Source organism: Trachemys scripta, chromosome 7, assembly GCF_013100865.1.
Source record: "Trachemys scripta elegans isolate TJP31775 chromosome 7, CAS_Tse_1.0, whole genome shotgun sequence".
In the NCBI taxonomy this organism is placed as follows: Eukaryota; Metazoa; Chordata; order Testudines; family Emydidae; genus Trachemys; species Trachemys scripta.
This window is the reverse complement of record NC_048304.1, coordinates 47,525,238-47,547,485: the sequence shown is the minus strand read 5'-3', so window position 1 is coordinate 47,547,485 and position 22,248 is coordinate 47,525,238. Positions and strand designations below refer to the sequence as shown.

The 22,248-nt window shown below is 46.1% G+C and overlaps 1 protein-coding gene across 1 annotated transcript; it reads left to right on the top strand.

The window, feature by feature from the left end:
- The first annotated feature begins 937 nt into the window (after window positions 1-937).
- On the top strand, window positions 938-21,258 carry LOC117880053 (dynein heavy chain 1, axonemal-like). The gene is made up of 13 exons (XM_034775727.1): window positions 938-2,292; window positions 3,164-3,236; window positions 3,656-4,056; window positions 4,770-4,795; window positions 7,855-8,012; window positions 8,839-9,050; window positions 11,971-12,269; window positions 12,777-12,927; window positions 13,403-13,596; window positions 17,970-18,195; window positions 18,956-19,075; window positions 20,278-20,360; window positions 21,102-21,258. Exons 1-13 carry the CDS (start codon window positions 2,077-2,079, stop codon window positions 21,256-21,258), a joined length of 2,316 nt encoding a protein of 771 aa, XP_034631618.1. The 5' UTR covers window positions 938-2,076.
- The last annotated feature ends 990 nt before the right edge of the window (window positions 21,259-22,248 follow it).

The following is a 22,248-nucleotide window of genomic DNA, read 5'->3' as shown; positions in this document are numbered from 1 at the left end:
GCCCTTGCTGCAATTTAAGCCCATTGCTTCTCGTCCTATCCTCAAAAGTTAAAGAGAACAATTTTTCTTCCTTCTCCTTGTAACAACTTTTTATGTACTTGAAAACTGTTATGTCCCTGCTCCATCTTCTCTTCTCCAGACTAAACAAACCCATGGGAAGAATATGGGCTATTCTTCACTTACGACTAGACCGGGGAGGGCAAACTATGGCCCGTGGGCCGGATCCGGCCTGCAAACCGTTTTAAGCCGGCCCGTGAGCTCCCGCTGGGGAACAGGATCTGGGGCTTGCCCTTCTCTGGAGCTCCAGCTGGGGCACAGGGTCAGGGGCCACACCATGCAGCTCCTGGAAGCCGCGGCATGGCCCTGCTCTGGAGTTCCAGCCGGGATGCAGGGTCGGGGGCCGCGCCATGTGGCTCCCGGAAGCTGTGGCATGGCCCCGCTCAAGCTCCTAGGCACTCCAATGGCTCCCTCCGGCGCTCCAATGGGAGCTGCAAGGGTGGTGTCTGCAGACGGGGCAATGTGCAGAGCCGCCTGGCTGCGCCTCTTAAGAGCCAGAGAAGGGACATGCCGCTGCGTCCAGGAGCTGCTTGAGGTAAGTGCCACTCAGAGCCTGCACCCCTGAGCCTCTTCTCACGCCCCAGCCCTGATTCCCCCCTCCTGCCCTCCAAACCCCTTGATCCCAGCCCAGAGCACCCTCCTGCACCCCAAACTCCTCATCCCCAGCCCCACCCCAGAGCCCACATACCCAGCCAGAGCCTGCACCCCTTCCTGAACCCCACCCCCTGCCCCAGCCTGGAGCCCCCTCCCACCCCCTGAACTCCTCATTTCTGGCCCCACCCCAGAGCCTGCACCCCGAACCAGAGCCATCACCCTCTCCTACACCCCAACTCCAATTTTGTGAGCATTCATGGCCCGCCATACAATTTCTATTCCCAGATGTGGCCCTCGGGCCAAAAAGTTTGCCCAGCCCTGGGCTAGACTTTAGGCCCAGCTGTGAGCAAGGACTGGTGCACTAAGCTGCACCACCCCAGAAATAGCCTTCAGAGGTATTATGTAGAATTCCCATACGTTTATGGTAATAAGTTATAACAGGATAAACATATTTATACCTGTATAACTGCATCAACACTAGGGGAGCTGTACTGCTTTAACTAGTCCAGTTTAGTTAGAGCAGTAACATTTTTGTATTTAGATAAGCCCTTACTTCAGGGCTGAATATTGCAGCCCTTGGTTTTACATTAGCATCTTGCCACGAGTCTGAAGGCTGCACTTCATTAGCATCTGCAGTTATGTAAAGATTTTTTGTATCAAAAATAAATGCACACATCGGTAATATCTGCCTGTACTTGTCTCTCCCCTAATGGAGGAATAGAAATTGTGAGTTGAGATCACCAGCAAAAAAAGAAAAGAAAAGAAATCCCCTGCAGTAAAAGGGAGCGGGGAGCTTCTGGCTATATTTTAATATTCAACAGGCCTCGCTTAGACACCTCTGCTTTAATTGTCTGAGACGGAGTCAGAACTTATATCTGGGACTAGCTGGGTGGGGTATCTGGGTTTAAGTTTACTAGAATCAAGTTAGGTTTGGAGGGGACTGTTACCTTTAAGGGATTTGGTAAAGCCCCTACATACCTGATGGGGCCTATAGCTCATAGGGGCTCATGTGATAGTTTCAGTGTGGGTCTGGATTGCTCCAGTTCTGCTGGCAGTCTCTTGGATGCTGGGAAGTCCCTGCTGTTTCAGGAAAGCAGCTTTTCAAACACTGGCTGTTGAGTTTTCTCCTCCAAAACCTGTGTGGAATAATGACGGTCCCCCTTTTGCCCAGGGTTAGTGAACCATCCAATCAGCTGGGTGAGACAGATGGCCACCAGGCCATAAAAGTAAAGTGTGGGATCAGTCATGGCAGGCGGTCAAGTGCATCTCGTTACCCACTCATCTACTTAGCGAACCAGCAATGTAAAAAAATGCTGAGAGGTATTTTACAAGCGGTGGAGACACAGTGTTAACGGTATCAGTTGGTTTTCTTTCCATACGGCCTAGGATTGCTTCACAGCGCCTTTCCTCTGACTGGTGGAGGGGATGGATAAGACAAAGAAAGAATTGACAGACTCGCTGGGGAGGAGCCCCTATTCTCCTCATTCCAACAGCCAGGCTCAGGTCTTGGACCCCAGCCCAGGAGCCAGTTCAAGCCCAATGGAAAGCATCTACAGGGGGACCAACAGGAAATACCCAATGATTAAACAAAAGGGATTTTACTCTGATGTGCTCTATCCAGGAGCCACAGCTTTCTTGGGGGTAAGTGCAAAGAGCCTCCTCTTTCTTCATCTTTTCTATTGGAGATCCACAGATCATCCTAGATCTAAGGATCCATGTGAAAAGCAGATAATCTGCAAGGCTTTCTCATGCAGAAAATAGGACGGCAGCTTAGAATGACACCTACCAATCACAGAACTCCTTGGCTTTCTTGTCCTCTTTTCTCTTGCCCATAATTTTTCCCCCTCTGCTCCTCCCTTGGTCCATTTCTTCACCCAATCTGCTCAGAGCAAGGCAGGGATCAGGCAACAATGCCAGGGTCCTGCATCCTGTCTCCCATTCTGCAGCTGTTCCCCTAGGTCAGAGCCCTCATAGGATTTGACTTTTCTGGGGTAAAGCAGCAATGCTTTGTCTATCACAAATCATGATTTCCTTGAATTACTGGGGGGTCTGGCCCTCAATGCAGTCACAGTGTTACGTTTATTATCATGTTATTGTGGGCAGGGCACAGAACTCCATGCGCTAGTAAATGTATGAGGCTGGATCTTCAGTTGGTGTAAATAAGCATAGCCCAACTGGCTTCCTTGTTCTTTAGCCCTCTCTCTAGAGATCTCTGGTTGTTTTCAGGCTGCATTCTCTTAGCAATCCCCTGCCTCTGTGTTTGTGGTGCTATGCGCCCTATCCCTTTCTGGAGATACTCCCTTTGCCTCTTACAGTATCCATGGCACACTATGTTTCAGCATGTCCTCTTTAACTCCGGTGCTTCAAGCCCTCACTGAAGGTTCTTTCTTCCTCTCCCTATATGACACTCTCTATGGATCCCCTTACTACCCTCTCTCTCTGTTACTTTCTGTGGCCCCTCTCTCTTATCTCTGACTCGCCCTGGTGATATTCTTATGTGCTGGATTTGCAGGATGTGTGCGCTGGTCCCAGTGTGTACAAGGATTTACTGAGACAGGCTGATCGTGAGCAGCACACGCCAAAAGGTAAACGCACTGAAAAGAATAATGCCGCTGCCTGTAGGCATGCTGGGAAATGGGGCCTTAAAGGGTTAATGTTGGTAGCAGTAGGCATGCTGGGAAATTAGTGCTTCAGCTGATTACTTTAGGCTAGAAGAACACTGGAAATACTCCTGTGATTCTGTTCTCAAAGCCAGGGATGATCCCAAGGTGATGGAATCACTTGGGAATGGTGGAGTGAAGTGAACTCCCAGGTCAGTAGAATGATCTCCTTCATGAGCAAAAAGCGATTTACCAACTGTCAGGGTATATCTGGCCCCTGTGATGCCCACAGAGCATTTGGGTCCATATCTAATCTTAGGAGGCGGCTCTTGTAGCTAGACCTATGGGGTACCCTGAGAAGAATAACAAGATTAATGTCACTCTGAGCACTCTGTCCTTCACAGGTCCATTATGCTTGAATCTGGAGCACAACCTCCACTCCATAGGTACAGAGGTTACCAACAGCAGTGGAATGTGTCCATTACTGCTGAGGGGGGTGCCGGAGTTGGCCAAGCAGGAAATGTACACCCTCTCCCCATCTTCCCTCCCTACCCCATTTTGCATGTTCTGGATTTTTGCTGTCACTCACTCTGCAGTGGAGCTTTGTGTATTGGAAAAAGGGATCTGCCACTCCTTTCCCACATGCAAATGGTGCACATGTCCTGGAGGCTGGAGTATGACCATAGAGACTGGCTATGAGAGGAAAGGATCTTTCCCTTCTCCAGAGCCTGGCAGACCCACAGGATGCAGTCTGGTTATTTGGATTGTAGGCTGGGGAGAGATAGAAACCATATACCACCTTACTGTGCTTTAGATGTGCTATTTATTGTCCTGAGTAAGAGGAAATGACTTCATCCACAAGTGAATCTTGATAAGACCAACTCATCCCTAACAAGTGGAGACGGATCTTTATTTATGATACTCTACTTATTTAATGGGGAAAAAATCAGGCTGTAAGTATAAATGCTGATGACACATTACATATTGACATAAATAATTGATAATGCACAAAGTGCTGCAATGAATAGCTTCATAGATTTCAATGAAGTGGAATGCCACCATGGGAATAATAGCATTTACTGACAGTAGATATAAACCAGGGCAGTTCTGTGAAGAAACCAAATCAACATTTATGCAGGGTTAAAGATATTCTGTTCAAACCTCTGTGCTTTTATTGACTCTTCAGTAAAAGCAAATCTTCAAGAAAATCATAAACCTGTACATTGATATGGACAATTCATGATTCTGTACAATATTTGATTAATTATATGAATAAAAAGGAGATTAAATATATAGAGCCGCCTGTTTAGGATTGATCTCCATTAGTTTAAATGTTATTTTTATAAAAAGCGAATGTTAGATTGGTATTTTTGTATTACAAGGATTCTGATACTGAAATATTATTAACATCAACATTTTGCTTTCAGTGAAAGCTGCAGGTGCTCAGTGCCTCACAGAATTGGTTTCAAAGCCCCCGATCCTGCAAACTGCTCTGCATAATTGCTTTAATGTCTGTAGGGCTCTATATGGGCACCAAGATCCAAGTACACAGAGCAAGTTGCAGGATTGGGTCCAAAGTCATTAACAACCTTAGGCCTGGTCTACACTACGACTTTAATTCGGATTTAGCAGCCTTAATTCGAATTAACCCTGCACCCGTCCACACAACGACACCATTTAATTCGAAATAAAGGGCTCTTTAAATCGATTCCTGTACTCCACCCCGACGAGCGGAGTAGCGCCAAAATCGATTTTAGCATTTCAAATTAGGGTTAGTGTGGCCGCAATTCTATGGTATTGGCCTCCGGGAGCTATCCCACAGTGCACCATTGTGACCACTCTGGACAGCAATCTGAACTCGGATGCACTGGCCAGGTAGACAGGAAAAACCCCAGGAATATTTGAATTTCATTTCCTGTTTGCCCAGCGTGGAGAGCACAGGTGACCACAGATAGCTCATCAGCACAGGTAGCCATGCAGACCGATAATCGAAAAAGAGCACCAGCATGGACCGTATGGGAGGTACTGGATCTGATCGCTATATGGGGAGAGGATTCAGTGCTAGCAGAACTTTGTTCTAAAAGACGAAATGCCAAAACTTTTGAAAAAATCTCCAAGGGCATGATGGAGAGAGGTCACAATAGGGACTCAGATCAGTGCCGCGTGAAAGTCAAGGAGCTCAGACAAGCCTATTGTTGTACTTAAAGTACTGCACAGGATCTTTTCAGGGGGAATAAGACAAAACGCCACATTTATTAGTAATACATGTATTCATTAACACTGTATTATATGCATATAATATATTACACTTACACTCACACACACACACAAACACACTCCGTCTTGTTGTTACCAATTAGTTGCTCCCCTTAACTTCACTGGCCAGGTGAGTTAGATGAGGGGGGGTGGAGCCGGGCTTCTGCCGATCCGGATCGATGCTCCCATGTTGACAAGACGAGACCCGGGGTCTTCTGCAAGACACCTCACTTTTATAGCAGCTTTCTTCTCATGCAAATCTATACCAGCTTCAAACTCTGTGTCTGTGTCCATTGGTCCTTTGTGCTGCTTTCTTTTGAGTGTTGTTCCAATGCTGCAAAGAGGGTGTTTTCAAAAGAAGGTGCTTGCTTCTAACCCCCGAGGCCGTCAGTATGTCTGCTTGTCTTTAATGAGCCCACTTGACACGTTTTATTGTCCTTGGGTCTGGCTCCCAGCCCCTCTCCAACAGTTGAGGCTGTCTGGAGGTGCTGCCTTCCATGCCTTGCTCATCCACACCTCATTCATTCAACAGGGCAATTGATTAAGAGTGGAGGGGGGGGAGAGCTCTTGTTCTACTGCTAGCAAAAAGAAATTTTTCTTCTATCTTATTCTATCCTTAGGGGCTATAATATTATACCAAGGGCAATGCAAAGTTTCTAAATGAGGCTTTGATACAAAGTTCCATGAAAACAGAGGTCACACGTGGGTAGACCCACCACAAGGTTATATGAAGAGGCACAATGTAGAGTCATGTGAAAATTATCAGAGATTGATCTACACTATCAAAAAACAAAGGAGGCAAACGGTCGCTCTGGGTCAGAGCCGCGGACATGCCGCTTCTACGCCGAGCTGCATGCAATTCTAGGGGGGGCCGCCACCACTACCCCACCTGTGACCGTGGATTCCGGGTCGGGGATAGTCTCATCAGCTACACCTGAGGATTCTGCGGATGGNTGGCATTAAGGGGTAGGCTGGGTCCCCAAGAATAACTATTGGCATTTCAACATCCCCAACGGTTATTTTCTGGTCCGGGAAGTAAGTCCCTTGCTGCAGCCCTTTAAACAGAGTAGTGTTCCTGAAGACGCAAGCATCATGAACCCTTCCCGGCCAGCCCACGTTGATGTTGGTGAAACGTCCCTTGTGATCCACAAGTGCTTGCAGCACCATTGAAAAGTACCCCTTGCGGTTTATGTACTGGGTACCCTGGTGCTCCGGTGCCAAGATAGGGATGTGGGTTCCATCTGTCGCCCCACCACAGTTAGGGAATCCCATTGCAGCAAAGCCATCCACTATGACCTGCACATCTCCCAGAGTCACTAGCTTTCGTAGCAGCACCTCAGTGATTGCTTTGGCTACTTGCATCACAGCAGCCCCCACAGTAGATTTGCCCACTCCAAATTGATTCCCGACTGACCGGTAGCTGTCTGGCGTTGCAAGCTTCCACAGGGCTATCGCCACTCACTTCTCAGCTGTGAGGTCTGCTCTCATCTTGGTATTCTGGCGCTTCAGGGCAGGGGAAAGCAAGTCACAAAGTTCCAAGAAAGTGCCCTTACGCATGCAAAAGTTTTGCAGCCACTGGGAATCGTCCCACACCTGCAACACTATGCGGTCCCACCAGTCTGTGCTTGTTTCCCGGGCCCAGAATCGGCGTTCCACGGCTATAACCTGCCCCATTAACAGCATGATCTCCAAAGCACCAGGTACCGCGGTTCGATAGAATTCCTTGTCCATATCCTCATCACTCTCCTCGCCGCGCTGCCGTAGCCTGCTCCTCGCCGCCTGGTTTTCCAGGTTCTTGTTCAGCATAAACTGCACAATGAGGCGTGAGGTATTTACAATGTTCATGACTGCTGTCTTGAGCTGAGCGGGCTCCATGCTTGCCATGGTATGGTGTTTGCACTGTTCACCCAGGAAAAAGGCGTGAAACGGTTGTCTGCCGTTGCTTCCTGGAGAGGGGGGAGGATATACCCAGAACCACCCGCGACAATGTTTTTAGCCCTATCAGGCATTGGGATCTCAACCCAGAATTCCGATGGGCGGAGGAGACTGCGGGAACTATGGGATAGCTATGGGATAGCTACCCACAGTGCAACGCTCCGGAAAGCGACGCTAGCCCCGGTACATGGACGCACACCGCCGAATTTATGTGCTTAGTGTGGTTGCATACATTCGAATTTATACAACCTGTTTTCCAAATTTGAATTATATATATACATTCGGATTAATCCCGTAGTGTAGACATACCCTAAGTGTAAGTGAACCCAGGAGAAATAAATTGGGGATAAGGCTTTGAGGATTGGTGCAGATCTGAGTGGTCACTGTTTATTCATTTTATAATTGTCATCAGTGTGTTGAACTGTCTGCAATGCCTGGAAAAGGAGGTGAGCCTAGACTATGAACGCACCATGAACAAGATTATCTTTGATGGAGTCATCACATCCAAGCCCCAGACGTTTTCATATGTCACCCTGCCAGAGAAAGAGGAGGAGAAGGTGCCAGAAAGAGGTATGGGATCTGGTGAAGAAAGTTGTGCTCCAGTTGGGTTGCAAGGATCCTTCTGTGAAATGATTTCTTCATTATTGTGGGAGACTTTCAGACACACAGGTTTATAATGCAAGAGGATGTACAAGGTGGTATGTTTGCCAGTTATTCTGGGGGACCAGCAGACAGCCAAATTAGATGCATGCATGGAGAACTGCTTTACATTAGTGGGTTAGGTTATGAATGATCCTTGGAAACTGTATATGCATATCTGGGAACAGAATTTGCCCTTGGCACTTTGAGTGAGATTGCACAAGCTGAGGCATTCCGTGGACAGTCCAGCTTTATTAACAGTGGCTGGAATGCTAGGGGCAAACAGTGGAGGTTTCAAGGCCATGTTTGGGAGCAAGGAGGCCTCTCATTTTCATTCATGTTCAGAATCTTGATTTCTTCTTTGTGGCAGCCTCTGAGCAGTCCCATTGTGGGACATGGCCCCCACCCCTGGGCCATTCCTGCCATTAAAAAAAAGAACCTCATGATGGAGGACCTATGAGTCAGAACATCAGAACTGTCCTGGGGTCAGGGCTCCGTTTCTGTGCATGGACAGGGCAGATGTTTCTTAGTTATGAAGTCCCCTAAAGTGGGGAAGTGGAACCTTTGGTGCCAACACCAGCCCTTTCATCCAGCTTCAAATAGGCAGAACACTTGGTGTCTGCTGGGACTGCTTATGTATGTAAGGACTACTCACATGAGTAAAGTGTTATGGGATCAAGCTATATGTTGGTCCCAACTTAAAAAGGGATTGCAAATGCTCTTCCTCTTAAAATGACACACTCTCTTTTGCTGGCAGGGCTGGTCAAGATCCCAGACTATCCATTTGATGAGCAACGGGCATCTTTTATTTTTGTCTCGCTCCTGACCAGGCCAGAAGTCATCCTTGCCTTATCGCAGGTGCGGGATGAGTGCAACAAAGCTGCAGCCATGTCTCTGTTTCATTCAACCTTGTCTAAGTATGGCCGGCTAGAGGAGTTTGAACAGATCCAGACGCAGACCTTCACCCAGGTAAGGAAGGGCAGGGAGGGAACATTCGCTTAAGGGGAGGGGAGATACAGAACAATCAACAGGGCTCTTAGCATATCCCAACCAGACCAAGCCAGACAGATCTTAGCAATTGTATAATTGATTTATTGCAACTGGACAAAGCTTTTCTAAAAAACATGGGGCAAAATCTGCATTGTAGATTTCCAAATTGTTGTTCCTTCTCCCCTTATTGTTATAAGGAACCAGAGCTTTGATTCCACTAAAAATACTGATTTTTCTTAAGATCCCCTCACTTCTTTAACCACAGGGATAATGAAAAAACAGAATTTTTCTGAGTTCTTATTAGTTTTGTTAGATTTTTTTCACACAATTTAGTGAAAAAGCTTTAGTTACTAACAGCCATAGAGTAAAACAATAAAACCTTATAAATCTCTTATATCTTTCATCAGAGGACTTTCATACAATGTACGAGGCTGCTTTATCCTCATGGGAAACTGAGGCAGAGAGAAGTTGAGAGACTTGCCCAAGGCCACCCAATCTGGGATATGAACCAGCCCGGAAAAGAGTGTTTCATTTTAATAGGCAGAGTGTTTACAGTGACTCCTCACTTAGGCCTGGTCCACACTAACCCCCCACTTCGGACTAAGGTACGCAAATTCAGCTACGTTAATAACGTAGCTGAATTCGAAGTATCTTAGTCTGAACTTACTGCGGGTCCAGACGCGGCAGGGAGGCTCCCCCGTTGATGCCGCATACTCCTCTCGCCAAGCTGGAGTACCGGCGTCGACGGCGAGCACTTCCGGGATCGATCCGGGATCGATTTATCACGTCTAGACCAGACGCGATAAATCGATCCCAGAACATCGATTGCCTGCCGCCGGACCCGGAGGTAAGTGTAGACGTACCCTCAACGTCCTACTGCTTAACGTTGTTTCAAAGTTATGTCGCTGCTCAATTAGGGAACATGCTCGTTTAAAGTTGTGCAATGCTCCCTTATAACGTCGTTTGGAGGCCTGCTCTGTCTATTGCTTGTAAGATTCTGTGGAAGAGCAGCAACTTTACAAGGGAGCATTGCACAAGTTCCTCTTCTCCATCTCCTCCCCCTCCCTCCCAGTGCTTCCCCCACCGCCAAACAGCTGGGAGGAAGGGGGAGGAGCGGGGAAGAGCCATGTCTCCACTCCTCCCCCTCCCTCCCAGAAAGTCCTAAGCGCATAGCGCTGGGAAGGAGGGGGAGGAGCGGGGAAGCGCCGCGTCTTCGCTCCTTCCCTCCCCCCCTCGAAAGTCCTAAGCGCCTCTAAACAGCTGTTTGGTGGCACTTCAGACTTTCAGGGGCGGGAGGGAAGGAGCGGGGATGCGGCGTGCTCCAGAGAGGAGGTGGAGTGGGGGTGGGAAGAGGTGGACCTGGAGTGGAGCAGGGACAGGAAGAGGCGGGCCTGGAGCATTCCTGGCAAAGTCGGCGCCTGTTCTTCTCTGGGGAAGCTGCCTCTGCTGCTGCGAAGGTGCTTCCTAATGTCCTTGCCTGCAGCTGGCTGTGCCTGTGTGGGGTAAACCAGGAGCACTTCCCAAGCATAGTACAGTACAGTACTGTACAGTATATAATGCCTTTTGTCTGCCCCCCCAAAATTTCCTTGGAACTTAACCCCCTGCATTTACATTAAATCTTATGGGAAAATTGGATGTTTAACATCGTTTCACTTAAAGTTGCATTTTTCAGGAATATAACTACAACGTTAAGTGAGGGGTTACTGTATAAAGACCCCAACCCTCCTGACCCTCAGTCCTGTACTCTATCGATGAGAAAATGCTGTCTCCCTTTGCACTATTGAAATTTGATTTCTACACACAAATAGCAGAAGTCCATATAACAAGTTTGACTCTTAGTAGCATTTTAATGAATCAAAGCATTGCAGGAGTCTGCTGCCCTTCAGTTAGCACCTTCCTATCACTTTCTTCAGTTCCAAAAGAAGACAAATATGCATCCCTCATTTCTCAGTCATATTTTACAGAGAGTTTTATGGGGAACCCCTATGAAATACAGTTTCTGATACTGTTCTGTAGAAAACTATGGGGAATAGTAAATTGGAAACTAGGAGCAGGGCCGGCTCCAGGCACCAGCTTAACAAGCAGGTGCTTGGGGCGGCCACTCCGGAGGGGGGTGGCACGTCCAGCTATTCGGGGGCAATTCGGCAGAGGGTCCCTCACTCGGGCTCGGGAGTGAAGAACCTCCTGCCGAATTGCCGCCGCAGATCGCGATCGTGGCTTTTTTGGGGGGGCCTGCTTGGGGTGGTAAAAACCCTGGAGCCAGCCCTGACTAGGAGAGCGGTAAATAATGAAGAGGACTGATCCAGAGCAATCTGGATTACTTGGTAAACTGGGCACAAGCAAACAATGTATTTTAAGATGGCCAAATGTAAAGTCATACATATTGGAAAACAGAATGTAAGCCATACTTACAAGCTGCAGGGACTCTGTCCTTGGTAAGGTGTAGTGGATTCTCCATCTCCGGATGTTTCTTTAAAAGACATACCCTAGATCAAAGAAGACGTATTTCAGGGAAGTTCTGTGACCTGTGTTATGGAAGATGTCAGACTAAAAGATTATCATAATGGTCCACTCTGGTCTAATTTGTAACAACAGGGATAAAAAAACAGAAGCTTAGGTGAAATGGAGAAACACAGCTCTAATGTTTTCTCAACAGCAGAAAGCAGACCTTTTCATGACCCTTTGTTAAGGAACTAGATATATAATATGTTGGGTATGTATCCATAAATATGAGGGTTATTGGTCAACCAAAATGGATCAGAGATGACAGGACTTGTTTCACAGCAGATTGGTATTGGACTGGGCACTAGTGGTTCCTGCCAGTGGTCAATAGTCGCCCTATTGTTTTCCCATCAGTCCTCTGAGGATAAATTCTTCACTGCATGTTTCTTTGTTCTAGGTTCAGATGTTTCTCAAGGACACCTGGATCAATACTCTCAAGATAGCAGTAAAGAGCAGTCTGAGGGAGATTGGTAAAGGGTGGTACAATCTGTATCAGTCCAACTGGGGTGTATACCAGATGTCCAAGCTACATAAGCTGATGGAGCTCATCAAGTTTAACTTGCAAGACTCTGTGCGCTTCCTGGTCCAGGACTCCCTGGTCAGCTTCACTCAGCTTTTGCTGGATGCTTGCGGCAATGTCCTGAATTGCTCGGAGGATATGGAATGGGGAGGGGACCTCATCAACAGCCCTTACAAGTAAGGAGGGGAGAGATGGGAGATTAGGCTTGGGGGAGAACAGGGGAGCAGGGAAGAATATCCATCTCTTTGTATTTGTAATTACCATAGATTTTTACAGTGACACTTTGCATTTGGGTTGGGGTTTAATGGTGATGCTTATGATGAAGAGCAACTCATTCCATCCCTCTCTCTTGACATGTCTCCAGCACAAATCCTGGAGCCAAGGGAGGAAGGCATAGAGCTGGGCGAATCCCCAGCTGTCCTGTTAGTGCAGGCCTTATTGGAGGCCAGGATCTGGTTCAGTATTTTCAATGCACTTTACTAATGTTAGCTAATGAATTCTCTCAACACCCCAGGGAGGAAGGTGACCACTACTAGTTCCATTTTAGAGCCTGGGGAAGTGAATAAGGCCATATGGCTGGTCAATTACACTGTTGGGATTTAAACACACAGCACAATAGCAGTGTTGCGGGTGCCATTCTTTCTGCAAACAGCCACATAACACCCCATCTCCTCCCTTTGCAGGCCACGAAAGAATCCTCTCTTCGTGGTGGATCTGATTCTGGATAACAGTGGGGTTCACTTCAGCACACCTCTGGAGAACTTCGAGACCTCCCTCATTTCTCTGTTCGACAAGGGAATCCTGGCGACTCACACCATACCACAACTGGAGACGGTGCGTTACTCTGGGGAAATATTAATATGACAGAGACTAAGTGGAAATATAACATAGACTAGAGACCCAGAATGTATGGCAGCTGATGAGGGTGGAATCATGAATGGCAATAGCATGTAGACTAGTGGCCTCAGACCTGTTAGGGAAAGTCCCTTTGGAGTATATCCTCATCTCGCTGTTGAGAAAGATATTTGTCTTCCAAGATCCTCCCATCTTTCCTCTATATTTATCTTTTTATTGGGGCTGGGGTTGGATGAATGAAGTAATTCCTGATGCAATGGAGAAGGATGGACTACATAACCTTCTAGAGGTACCTTCCCTCCTGATGATGATTGTATGACCCATCTTACAGAGCAATATATTGTGGAGAATGTGAGTTCTTCACGCTGTAAAACCTGTTCCCCTGCTGGAGACCGAGAAGCGGCAGGATGATCCCTGCTTGTTTTGAGTGACCTTTCCTTTTGCACTCTTCCAGTATGTGCTGGAGAACATGTTTATTAGAGGCACACCACTTCTGGAGTCAGTCGGCCTGCACGAGCCCCCTGTGGAAGAACTGCGCAACACTATCCGATCTGCCATCTGCAAGGCAGTGATCCCCCTCCAAGCCTACGCCAAGCAGTATGAGAACCAGTTAGAGCTGAATAATAATGACATCAATTCCTTTCTAAAGTAAGTAACATCAAGAGGCGACACCACAGACCTGACTTACATGTCCTTAGAAACTTATTACTACAGTACATCCCCATCTCATGTATCCTTGCTTAAGTGTGTGTGTGTATGTATTCGCTGTTCTGTGCTCGCAAAAGTGTGTTGCATGCACTTCAGTGAACAGGTACAAGGAGTGAGCAGAAGGAGACTTCACTGATTGGAAGGCATGAGATGCACTGTCCTAGGGATGTGGGTTCCACGACCACCACTCCCCAGAGAAGGCGGCAGGTGGTGGTGGTCAGGGACTCCCTCCTAAGAGGGACTGAGTCATCTATCTGCCTTCCCGACCGGGAAAACCGAGAAGTGTGCTGCTTGCAAGGAGCTAGGATTCACGACGTGACAGAGAAACTGCTGAGACTCATCAAGCCCTCGGATTGCTACTCCTTCCTGCTTCTTCATGTGGGCACCAACAAGACTGCCAAGAATGACCTTGAGCGGATCACTGCAGACTACGTGGCTCTGGGAAGAAGGATAAAGGAGTTTGAGGTGCAAGTGGTGTTCTCGTCCATCCTCCCTGTGGAAGGAAAAGACCCAGATAGAGATCATCAAATCACGGAAATCAACGAATGGCTACGCATGTGGTGTCGGAAAGAAGGCTTTGGATTCTTTGACCATGGGGTGGTGTTCCAAGAAGAAGGATTGCTAAGCAGAGACGGGCTCCACCTAATGAAGAGAGGGAAGAGCATCTTCGCAAGCAGGCTGGCTAACCTAGTGAGGAGGGCTTTAAACTAAGTTCACTGGGGGAAGGAGACCAAAGCCCTGAGGTAAGAGGGGAATTGGGATACCAGGAGGAAGCACAAGCAGGAGAGCACAAGATGGGAAGACTCCTGCCTCATACTAAGAAAGCAGGACAATCAGCGAGTTATCTTAAGTGCCTACACACAAATGCAAGAAGCCTAAGAAACAAGCAGGGAGACTGGAAGTCTTGGCACAGTCAAGGAATTATGATGTGATTGGAATAACAGAGACTTGGTGGGATAACTCACATGACTGGAGTACTATCATGGATGGATATAAACTGTTCACGAAGGACAGGCAGGGCAGAAAAGGTGGAGGAGTTGCATTATATGTAAGAGAGCAGTATGACTGCTCAGAGCTCCAGTATGAAACTGCAGAAAAACCTGAGAGTCTCCGGATTAAGTTTAGAAGCGTGAGCAACAAGGGTGATGTTGTGGTGGGAGTTTGCTATAGACAACCAGACCAGGGGGATGAGGTGGACGAGGCTTTCTTCAGGCAACTAACAGAAGTTACTAGATCAAACGCCCTGGTTCTCATGAGGGACTTCAATCACCCTGATATCTGCTGGGAGAGCAATACAGCGGTGCACAGACAATCCAGGAAGTTTTTGGAAAATGTAGGGGACAATTTCCTGGTGCAAGTGCTGGAGGAACCAACTAGGGGCAGAGCTTTCCTTGACCTGCTGCTCACAAACAGGAAAGAATTAGTAGGGGAAGCAAAAGTGGATGGGAACCTGGGAGGCAGTGATCATGAGATGGTTGAGCTCAGGATCCTGACAAAAGGAAGAAAGGAGAGCAGCAGAATATGGACCCTGGACTTCAGAAAAGCAGACTTTGATTCCCTCAAGGGACTGATGGGCAGGATCCCCTGGGAAAATAACATGAGGGGGAAAGGAGTCCAGGAGAGCTGACTGTATTTTAAACAAACCTTATTGAGGTTGCAGGAACAAACCATCCCGATGTGTAGAAAGAATAGTAAATATGGTAGGTTAATCAGCTTGGCTTAACAGTGAAATCCTTGCTGATCTTAAACACAAAAAAGAAGCTTACAAGAAGTGGAAGCTTGGACAAATGACCAGGGAGGAGTATAAAAGTATTGCTCAGGCATGCAGGAGTGAAATCAGGAAGGCCAAATCACAATTGGAGTTGCAGCTAGCAAGGGATGTTAAGAGTAACAAGAAGGGTGTCTACAGGTATGTTAGCAACAAGAAGAAGGGCAGGGAAAGTGTGGGATCCTTACTGAATGGGGGAGGCAACCTAGTGACAGAGGATGTGGAAAAAGCTAATGTTCTCAATGCTTTTTTTGCCTCTGTCTTCACGAATAAGGTCAGCTCCCAGACTACTGCACTGAGCAGCACAGCATGGGGAGGAGGTGACCAGCCCTCTGTGGAGAAAGAAGTGGTTCAGGACTATTTAGAAAAGCTGGATGAACACAAGTCCATGGGGCCAGATGCACTGCATCTGAGGGTGCTAAAGGAGTTGGCGAATATGATTGCAGAGCCATTGGCCATTATCTTTGAAAACTCATGGCGATTGGGGGAAGTCCCAGATGACTGGAAAAAGGCTAATGTAGTGCCCATCTTTAAAAAAGGGAAGAAGGAGGATAACTACAGGTCAGTCAGCCTCATCTCAGTCCCTGGAAAAATCATGGCGCAAATCCTCAAGGAATCAATTCTGAAGCACTTGGAGGAGAGGAAAGGTGATCAGGAATAGTCAGCATGGATTCACCAAGGGCAAGTTATGCCTGACTAACCTAATTGTCTTCTATGATGAGATAACTGGCACTGTGGATGAGGGGAAAGCAGTGGATGTGTTATTCCTTGAGTTTAGAAAAGCTTTTGATATGGTCTCCCACAGTATTGTTGCCAGCAAGTTAAAGAAGTATGGGCTGGATGAATGGACTATAAGGTGGATAGAAAGCTGGCTAGATCATCGGGCTCAACGGGTAGTGATCAACGGCTCCATGTCTAGTTGGCAGCTGGTATCAAGCAGAGTGCTCCAAGAGTGTTCTGGGGCTGGTTTTGTTCAATATCTTCATTAATGATCTGGAGGATGGCGTGGGTTGCACCCTCAGCAAGTTTGAAGATGACACTAAACTGGGAGGAGTGGTTGATACGCTGGAGGGTAGGGATAGGAGACAGAGGGACCTAGACAAATTAGAGGATTGGGCCAAAAGAAAACTGATGAGGTTCAACAAGGACAAGTGCCGAGTCCTGCATGCAGGATGGAAGAATCCCAATAGTGTGCCCTTGTTGCCAAGAAGACTAATGGCATTTTGGGCTGTATAAATAGGAGCATTGCCAGCAGATCGAGGGACGTGAACATTCCCCTCTATTCGACATTGATGAGGCCTCATCTGGAGTACTGTGTCCAGTTTTGGGCCCCACACTACAAGAAGGATGTGAAAAAATTGGAAAGAGTACAGCCAAAGGGCAACAAAAATGATTAGGGGGCTGGAGCACGCGATTTATGAGGCGAGACTGAGGGAACTGGGATTATTTAGTCTGCAGAAGAGAAGAATGAGTGGGGATTTGATAGCTGCTTTCAACTACCTGAAAGCGGGTTCCAAAGAGGATGGATCTAGACTGTTCTCATTAGTAGCACTAGCAGATGACAGAACACGGAGCAATGGTCTCAAGTTGCAGTGGGGAAAGTTTAGGTTGGATATTAGGAAAAACTTTTTTACTAGGAGGGTGGTGAAGCACTGGAATGGGTTACCTAGGGAGGTGGTGGAATCTCCTTCCTTAGAGGTTTTTAAGGTCAGCTTGACAAAGCCCTGGCTGGGATGATTTAGTTGGAGATTGGTCCTGTTTTGAGCAGGTGTTTGGACTAGATGACTTCCTGAGGTCCCTTCCAAACCTGATAGTCTATGATTCTAAGGGATTAACCATACCAAATCAGAACACTGGTGCATCAAATCCAGCCTCCAATAGTGGCCAATAACTGATGCTTTCAGAGGAAGGCAAAATAGTTACTGGTGGAATGCTGTATATTGTTGGTAGCAGTGGGCATTCCTGTCTGCCCCTGACAACAGTCAAATTCCCTTCTGATCTTATTGGTCAGAAAATTACTCACCCTTTTTGACAATCTAGTTAGCCTGTTTGTCCTCCTGCAACTCTGCCTTTTCAGGCTGATGACATGGTGTAGGAAGTAGCATTTCCCTTTGTTTCAACCTGCCTGTTCCCACTGCTAAAACCCCCATCCACACCTCAGTCATCCTTTTGCCTCATTTACTTTCACCTTCTTATTTTCAGGCCTCCTGTCCTCGCCAGTCTTTAAATTGAGCTTTAAAACCCATTCTCTTTTCCTTGAACAGTTATCAATTGGGTTATTGTGGGGTGTCATCTCTATCTTAGAAATTGTAAGCTCTCAGAGGCAGGGAATGCATCTCACTCTATGGTTCTAAAATATGTAAATTCAGAGAAATCTGTGGGTTTTTAATAATAAATGCAACTGTCATTAATTTCATCTCCTGAACTTTTGGACAAAGGTCTAATGACATCTATGTGAATGTGTATATATGGCATGTAGGGATGAGTGTTCTCATGCGCTGTATGATATATGTTGGCTTGTCTTTGATTATATTTCTGGTTGTAGAGAGTACCAAGCCCAATGCCCCTCTGCCCAGGATGTGAGAAATATAGTAAACCTGCACTTGTCTGAAAAGGAGATGCTGGACAACACTCTGCCAAGCTCCATCATCATCGGTCCTTTCTATGTCAGCATTGAAGGTGTCAAGCAAAATCTGTCCAAAAAACGCAAAGCCCTAGCCACCTCCATGTTGGACCTACTGGCTAAGAACCTACACCTACAGGTGGAAAATGTAAGTTTTACACTTCTCTGTTTTGTCTTGCATCTGTCCCCCTATTTCAGGAAGCACCACTGCAGAGAATTTGGGATTGGAGAGTGGCCAAATGATAGCAATTGAGGTCACTCTAATGAGGAAGTTTTCCAACTCGCATTGGAATGGTTAGGTAGGACTAGTGGCAGAAGCCAATTGAAAAAGGCTAGAAGGGAGATGTGAAGAGCCAGTTAAATCAAAGTGTGCCTGCATTCGTAACAAATTCTGTGCAAGAAAGCTACACCTATTGGCATGGAAATATTAGAGGTTCTCTACCATCTCCTAAATAGTTATGTTAATAGATTTAAAATTATCTGCCTCATTGCCAGTTGGAAGTTCCTGCAGGAAGCTGATGAGGTTAACTAGAATATATAGACAGTTACACGTGTGAGGCAGGTGATGAAGGGGCTACTAACAGGAAGAACTAGAATAGTACTGTATATTTGTAGCTTTAGACCACCCTTACGGTGGGTCACAGCCAGCTTTTTGACTTATACTGGAGTCTGGCATATGAGAGATTGGTGGCCTGATTTTCAGAGGTGCTCCACACACACAATTGTCATTAACTCTAATGGGAATTGTGAGTGCTCCTCTGAAAACCAGGTCTTAAGCCTCTGTTGTAGTCCGCTGATTAAAGGTAGTGTGACCCCATAGGAATGAAACCCTGTAGCCCATTAGAGAAGGCTGCAGCTGCTCCTCTATTCAGTGTGTGCATTTACACATTCTCTGTGTCCTCCTGCAGATCTGTGAAGTATTCAAAGCCATCAGCCGGAAAATGTATGAGAAACCAAACAGCATTGAGGAGCTGGCTGAGTTGCGGGAGTGGATGAAGGGAGTCCCTGAGCAGCTGAAAGCGCAGGAAGTAAGGCATGCTTTTCTGATCAAAAGGGGGTGCCCAGTAGAGCCAGGGGATAAACACTTGGGAATAGAGTGGATAGAGTCTTGGAGGTAGATCTCCCACTGCTTTGACATTTTATTATCCAGCTCTGAATCTTCCTGGAACAATAGGGTCATTGCAAAAGCTGGTTCAGCTCCTTAAATTAATCCATGTTTGAAGAAATGAGATCTGGCCAGTCAGTCCAATTACCTGTTTTGTTGCTTGGGAAACCTTGCCGCTGATCCAGGCTGTTATGAAGCTTTGAGAGGTTGTGTGGTGTTCACAAGCTTTGTAGCTACTGAGCCCCTTAAATCCAGATTTTCAGCTGACATATGAAATTTAACCCCAATGTCATTTATGCAACTGGGCATGTGTGTATAAAACCAGTGTGTCTATGCAAATTGGGCGGTCAGATCCCTAGCTACCAGACTGGTATGTGCTCAAGCAGGTTATGTGCACGCAAATGTCTTTGCAGGGGAAACTTTCAAAGGCAATTGAAAATGTTGTCCTTAATGTATGCTGTATATCCCTTCTACTTCTTGGTTAGCCATTCAATACTTCTGCACAGATATTGGATCTTGACTTTTTCTGTCTTCTGAAAATTAATTACAGACTTTCAAACCATAAAAATATTGCCATGATTTTCCTCTCATACCAGTTATAAACAGGTGTAGCTCCAGGGACTTCAATGAAGTTACTCCTACGTTGTACTGGTATGGTATATTAATATTATAATTAATTTGGCAGTAATACCACCGAGTTATTAGACAGAGCTTTTCATCTGTAGATCTCAAAGCACTTTACAAAGGAGGGATGTATCATCCCAATTTTATAAACAGGGAAACTAGGCACTGAGCAGTAAAGTGACTTGCCCAGGGTCACTCAGGAGGCCAGTGGCAAAATCTGGAATAGAGCTGGGTTTCCCAATTCCTAATCCAGTGTCCTACCCACTGGGTCACACTCCCTTTCATATATGTAATCTGAGGATCACTCACACCATAAGTATTTAGAGACTCAGACCCACTGCTTTTGTGGTATAGAAGTCCTCTGTGTTGGGGTAAGGTTGTGTGACGATGGCATGTGTCATGCAAATGCAGTGTGTATCCTGCCAGACAATCCCAATAAGCAACATGTTCAATACGTGTAATTTGGAGAATGTCTACTTTTCTCTCTGTCTCCCTGTGTAGGAACTCATAATTAAGGTCATGGAAGATTATGAGGTTATGGAGGAATTCCTTTACAACCTTACCCAAGATGATTTCAATGACAAGTGAGCATTTCTCTTACTGTCAAAGCAGCCTATTTTGCAGCTATTACCATTCTTAATGCCTCAGGGTTTGATTTGTATACCAGGTGCTTCAGATATTTTTATGTGGCAGTTCAGGCTAGATGTGCATTGAACACCTGATTCAGAAATTGAGTCTGTAGAGGTGTGCAGGTTCACACTGTCTCCTGGCCTGGACATGAGGCAAACTTGTAGTAATGGACCTCTTTAACAAATAAAAGACCTTATCTGCCAGCTTATTTTTATTTTTTGTTTTATTTTATTATTTCTATTGCAGTAGCACCAAGAGGCCTCAACCAAGATTGGGGCCACCACTTGCTAGGTACCGTGCAGAAAAATTGTAAAAGAGACAAAAACAACAAGCAGTCTGGTGGCACCTTAAAGACTAACAGATTTATTTGGGCATAAGCTTTCGTGGGTAAAAACCTCACTTCTTCAGATGCAATCCACTCATCTTTTACTAATACACCGGATTTCTCTTTTTTTTACAAATTCCTCTCCCTTTCCTGAGCCTTTTGTTACTGAACAGTTTAGATGCAGACACTGCATATCAAATAACAAAGTACCAAAAAATATGCTTTGAAACCATGCACGTTTCTGTTGCTGGTCAGCCTCCTTCATCAGTTTGATTGGGTTATCTAATTGTTACGCTCATCATCATTCCAATAATAGGCCTCAGGTTGCTGCTTCTCATCTTTTTTGTATTCTCATTCCATCTGAGCTCAGGTGGGCTGCAAGCAACTGGCCTCTGAAAATCGCCACACAGACGGAGATGATTCGGCAGCAGCACTTAGAAGATGAAGAGAGGTTCCGCAAAATTCAGCTCATGGATCAGAACAACTTTCTGGAACGCCTGGATGGTCTGCAGGTACTAATAATCTAGCACTAGGGGAGGCTGTCCTGAGCCAGCCCTAATCACAAAGACTTGAAATCATTGCTGTCGGCTAGCTGGGGTATATTCAGGAGCATTTGCAATTCTAAGATCAATGGTAGGGCCAGTTACATTTTTTTTTCTAAAAACTGCTTTTGGATGAGAAATTATTTGAATTCCATGGAAAACTTTTATTTTTCATGGAGAAACTGAATGCTCGAAAACAGAAATATTTTTGTTCTGAAATGCTGCCCCGGTGCCTCGAGGAGCTGCTATGGGCTGAGCTCCCCAGCTAGACTTCATCTCCCATGATGCACCACCTCTCCTCACCAACAGGGAAGACCATAGTGCATCATAGGAGCTGTAGACTGGGTTCCATGTCCAGACTAGATAGGAGAATGAGACTGAGGCACCTGAACAGCAACTCCCAAGAGATGCAGTGGCAGTGTTTCAAAATCAAATATTTCAGATTTGATTTTTCACCAAAAACTTGAAATTATCCATAGGAAAAACTCCCCATTTTGGACCAGCTCTAATCAATGTGCCAACTGATTTCAAAGACTCTCTCCAATGGGTATCACTAGGGGGATTTGGGTTGAAATTAAGCAAAGAATTTCCTAAAAGTGAAGACTGGTTGGCTGTGGAATAGTCTACAAAAGGAAGTGATAGAAGCCCTTGACACTTTTTAGTTTATTAAAAAACAAAAAAGATTGGACAAGACCCTGGAGAATATAATATAGGAAACAATTTTTTGGGGTGGAAAAAATGACCTAGTAGATCTTTCATTTTCATTTCTCAAAAAGAAGAACAGGAGTACTTGTGGCACCTTAGAGACTAACAAATTTATTAGAGCATAAGCTTTCGTGGACTACAGCCCACTTCTTCGGATGCATATAGAATGGAACATATAATGAGGAGATATATATACACACATACAGAGAGCATAAACAGGTGGGAGTTGTCTTACCAACTCTGAGAGGCCAATTAATTAAGAGAAAAAAA

What these genes read in the sequence shown, in the direction of transcription:
- LOC117880053 (XM_034775727.1), top strand. Translation starts at nt 2,077, where the DNA reads ATGGATAAGACAAAGAAAGAATTGACAGACTCGCTGGGGAGGAGCCCC. An exon ending in TGAGCAGCACACGCCAAAAG is followed by an intron (nt 3,237 to 3,655) that starts GTAAACGCACTG and finishes TGTCCTTCACAG; the next exon opens with GTCCATTATGCTTGAATCTG. An exon ending in AGCAGCTGAAAGCGCAGGAA is followed by an intron (nt 19,076 to 20,277) that starts GTAAGGCATGCT and finishes CTCCCTGTGTAG; the next exon opens with GAACTCATAATTAAGGTCAT.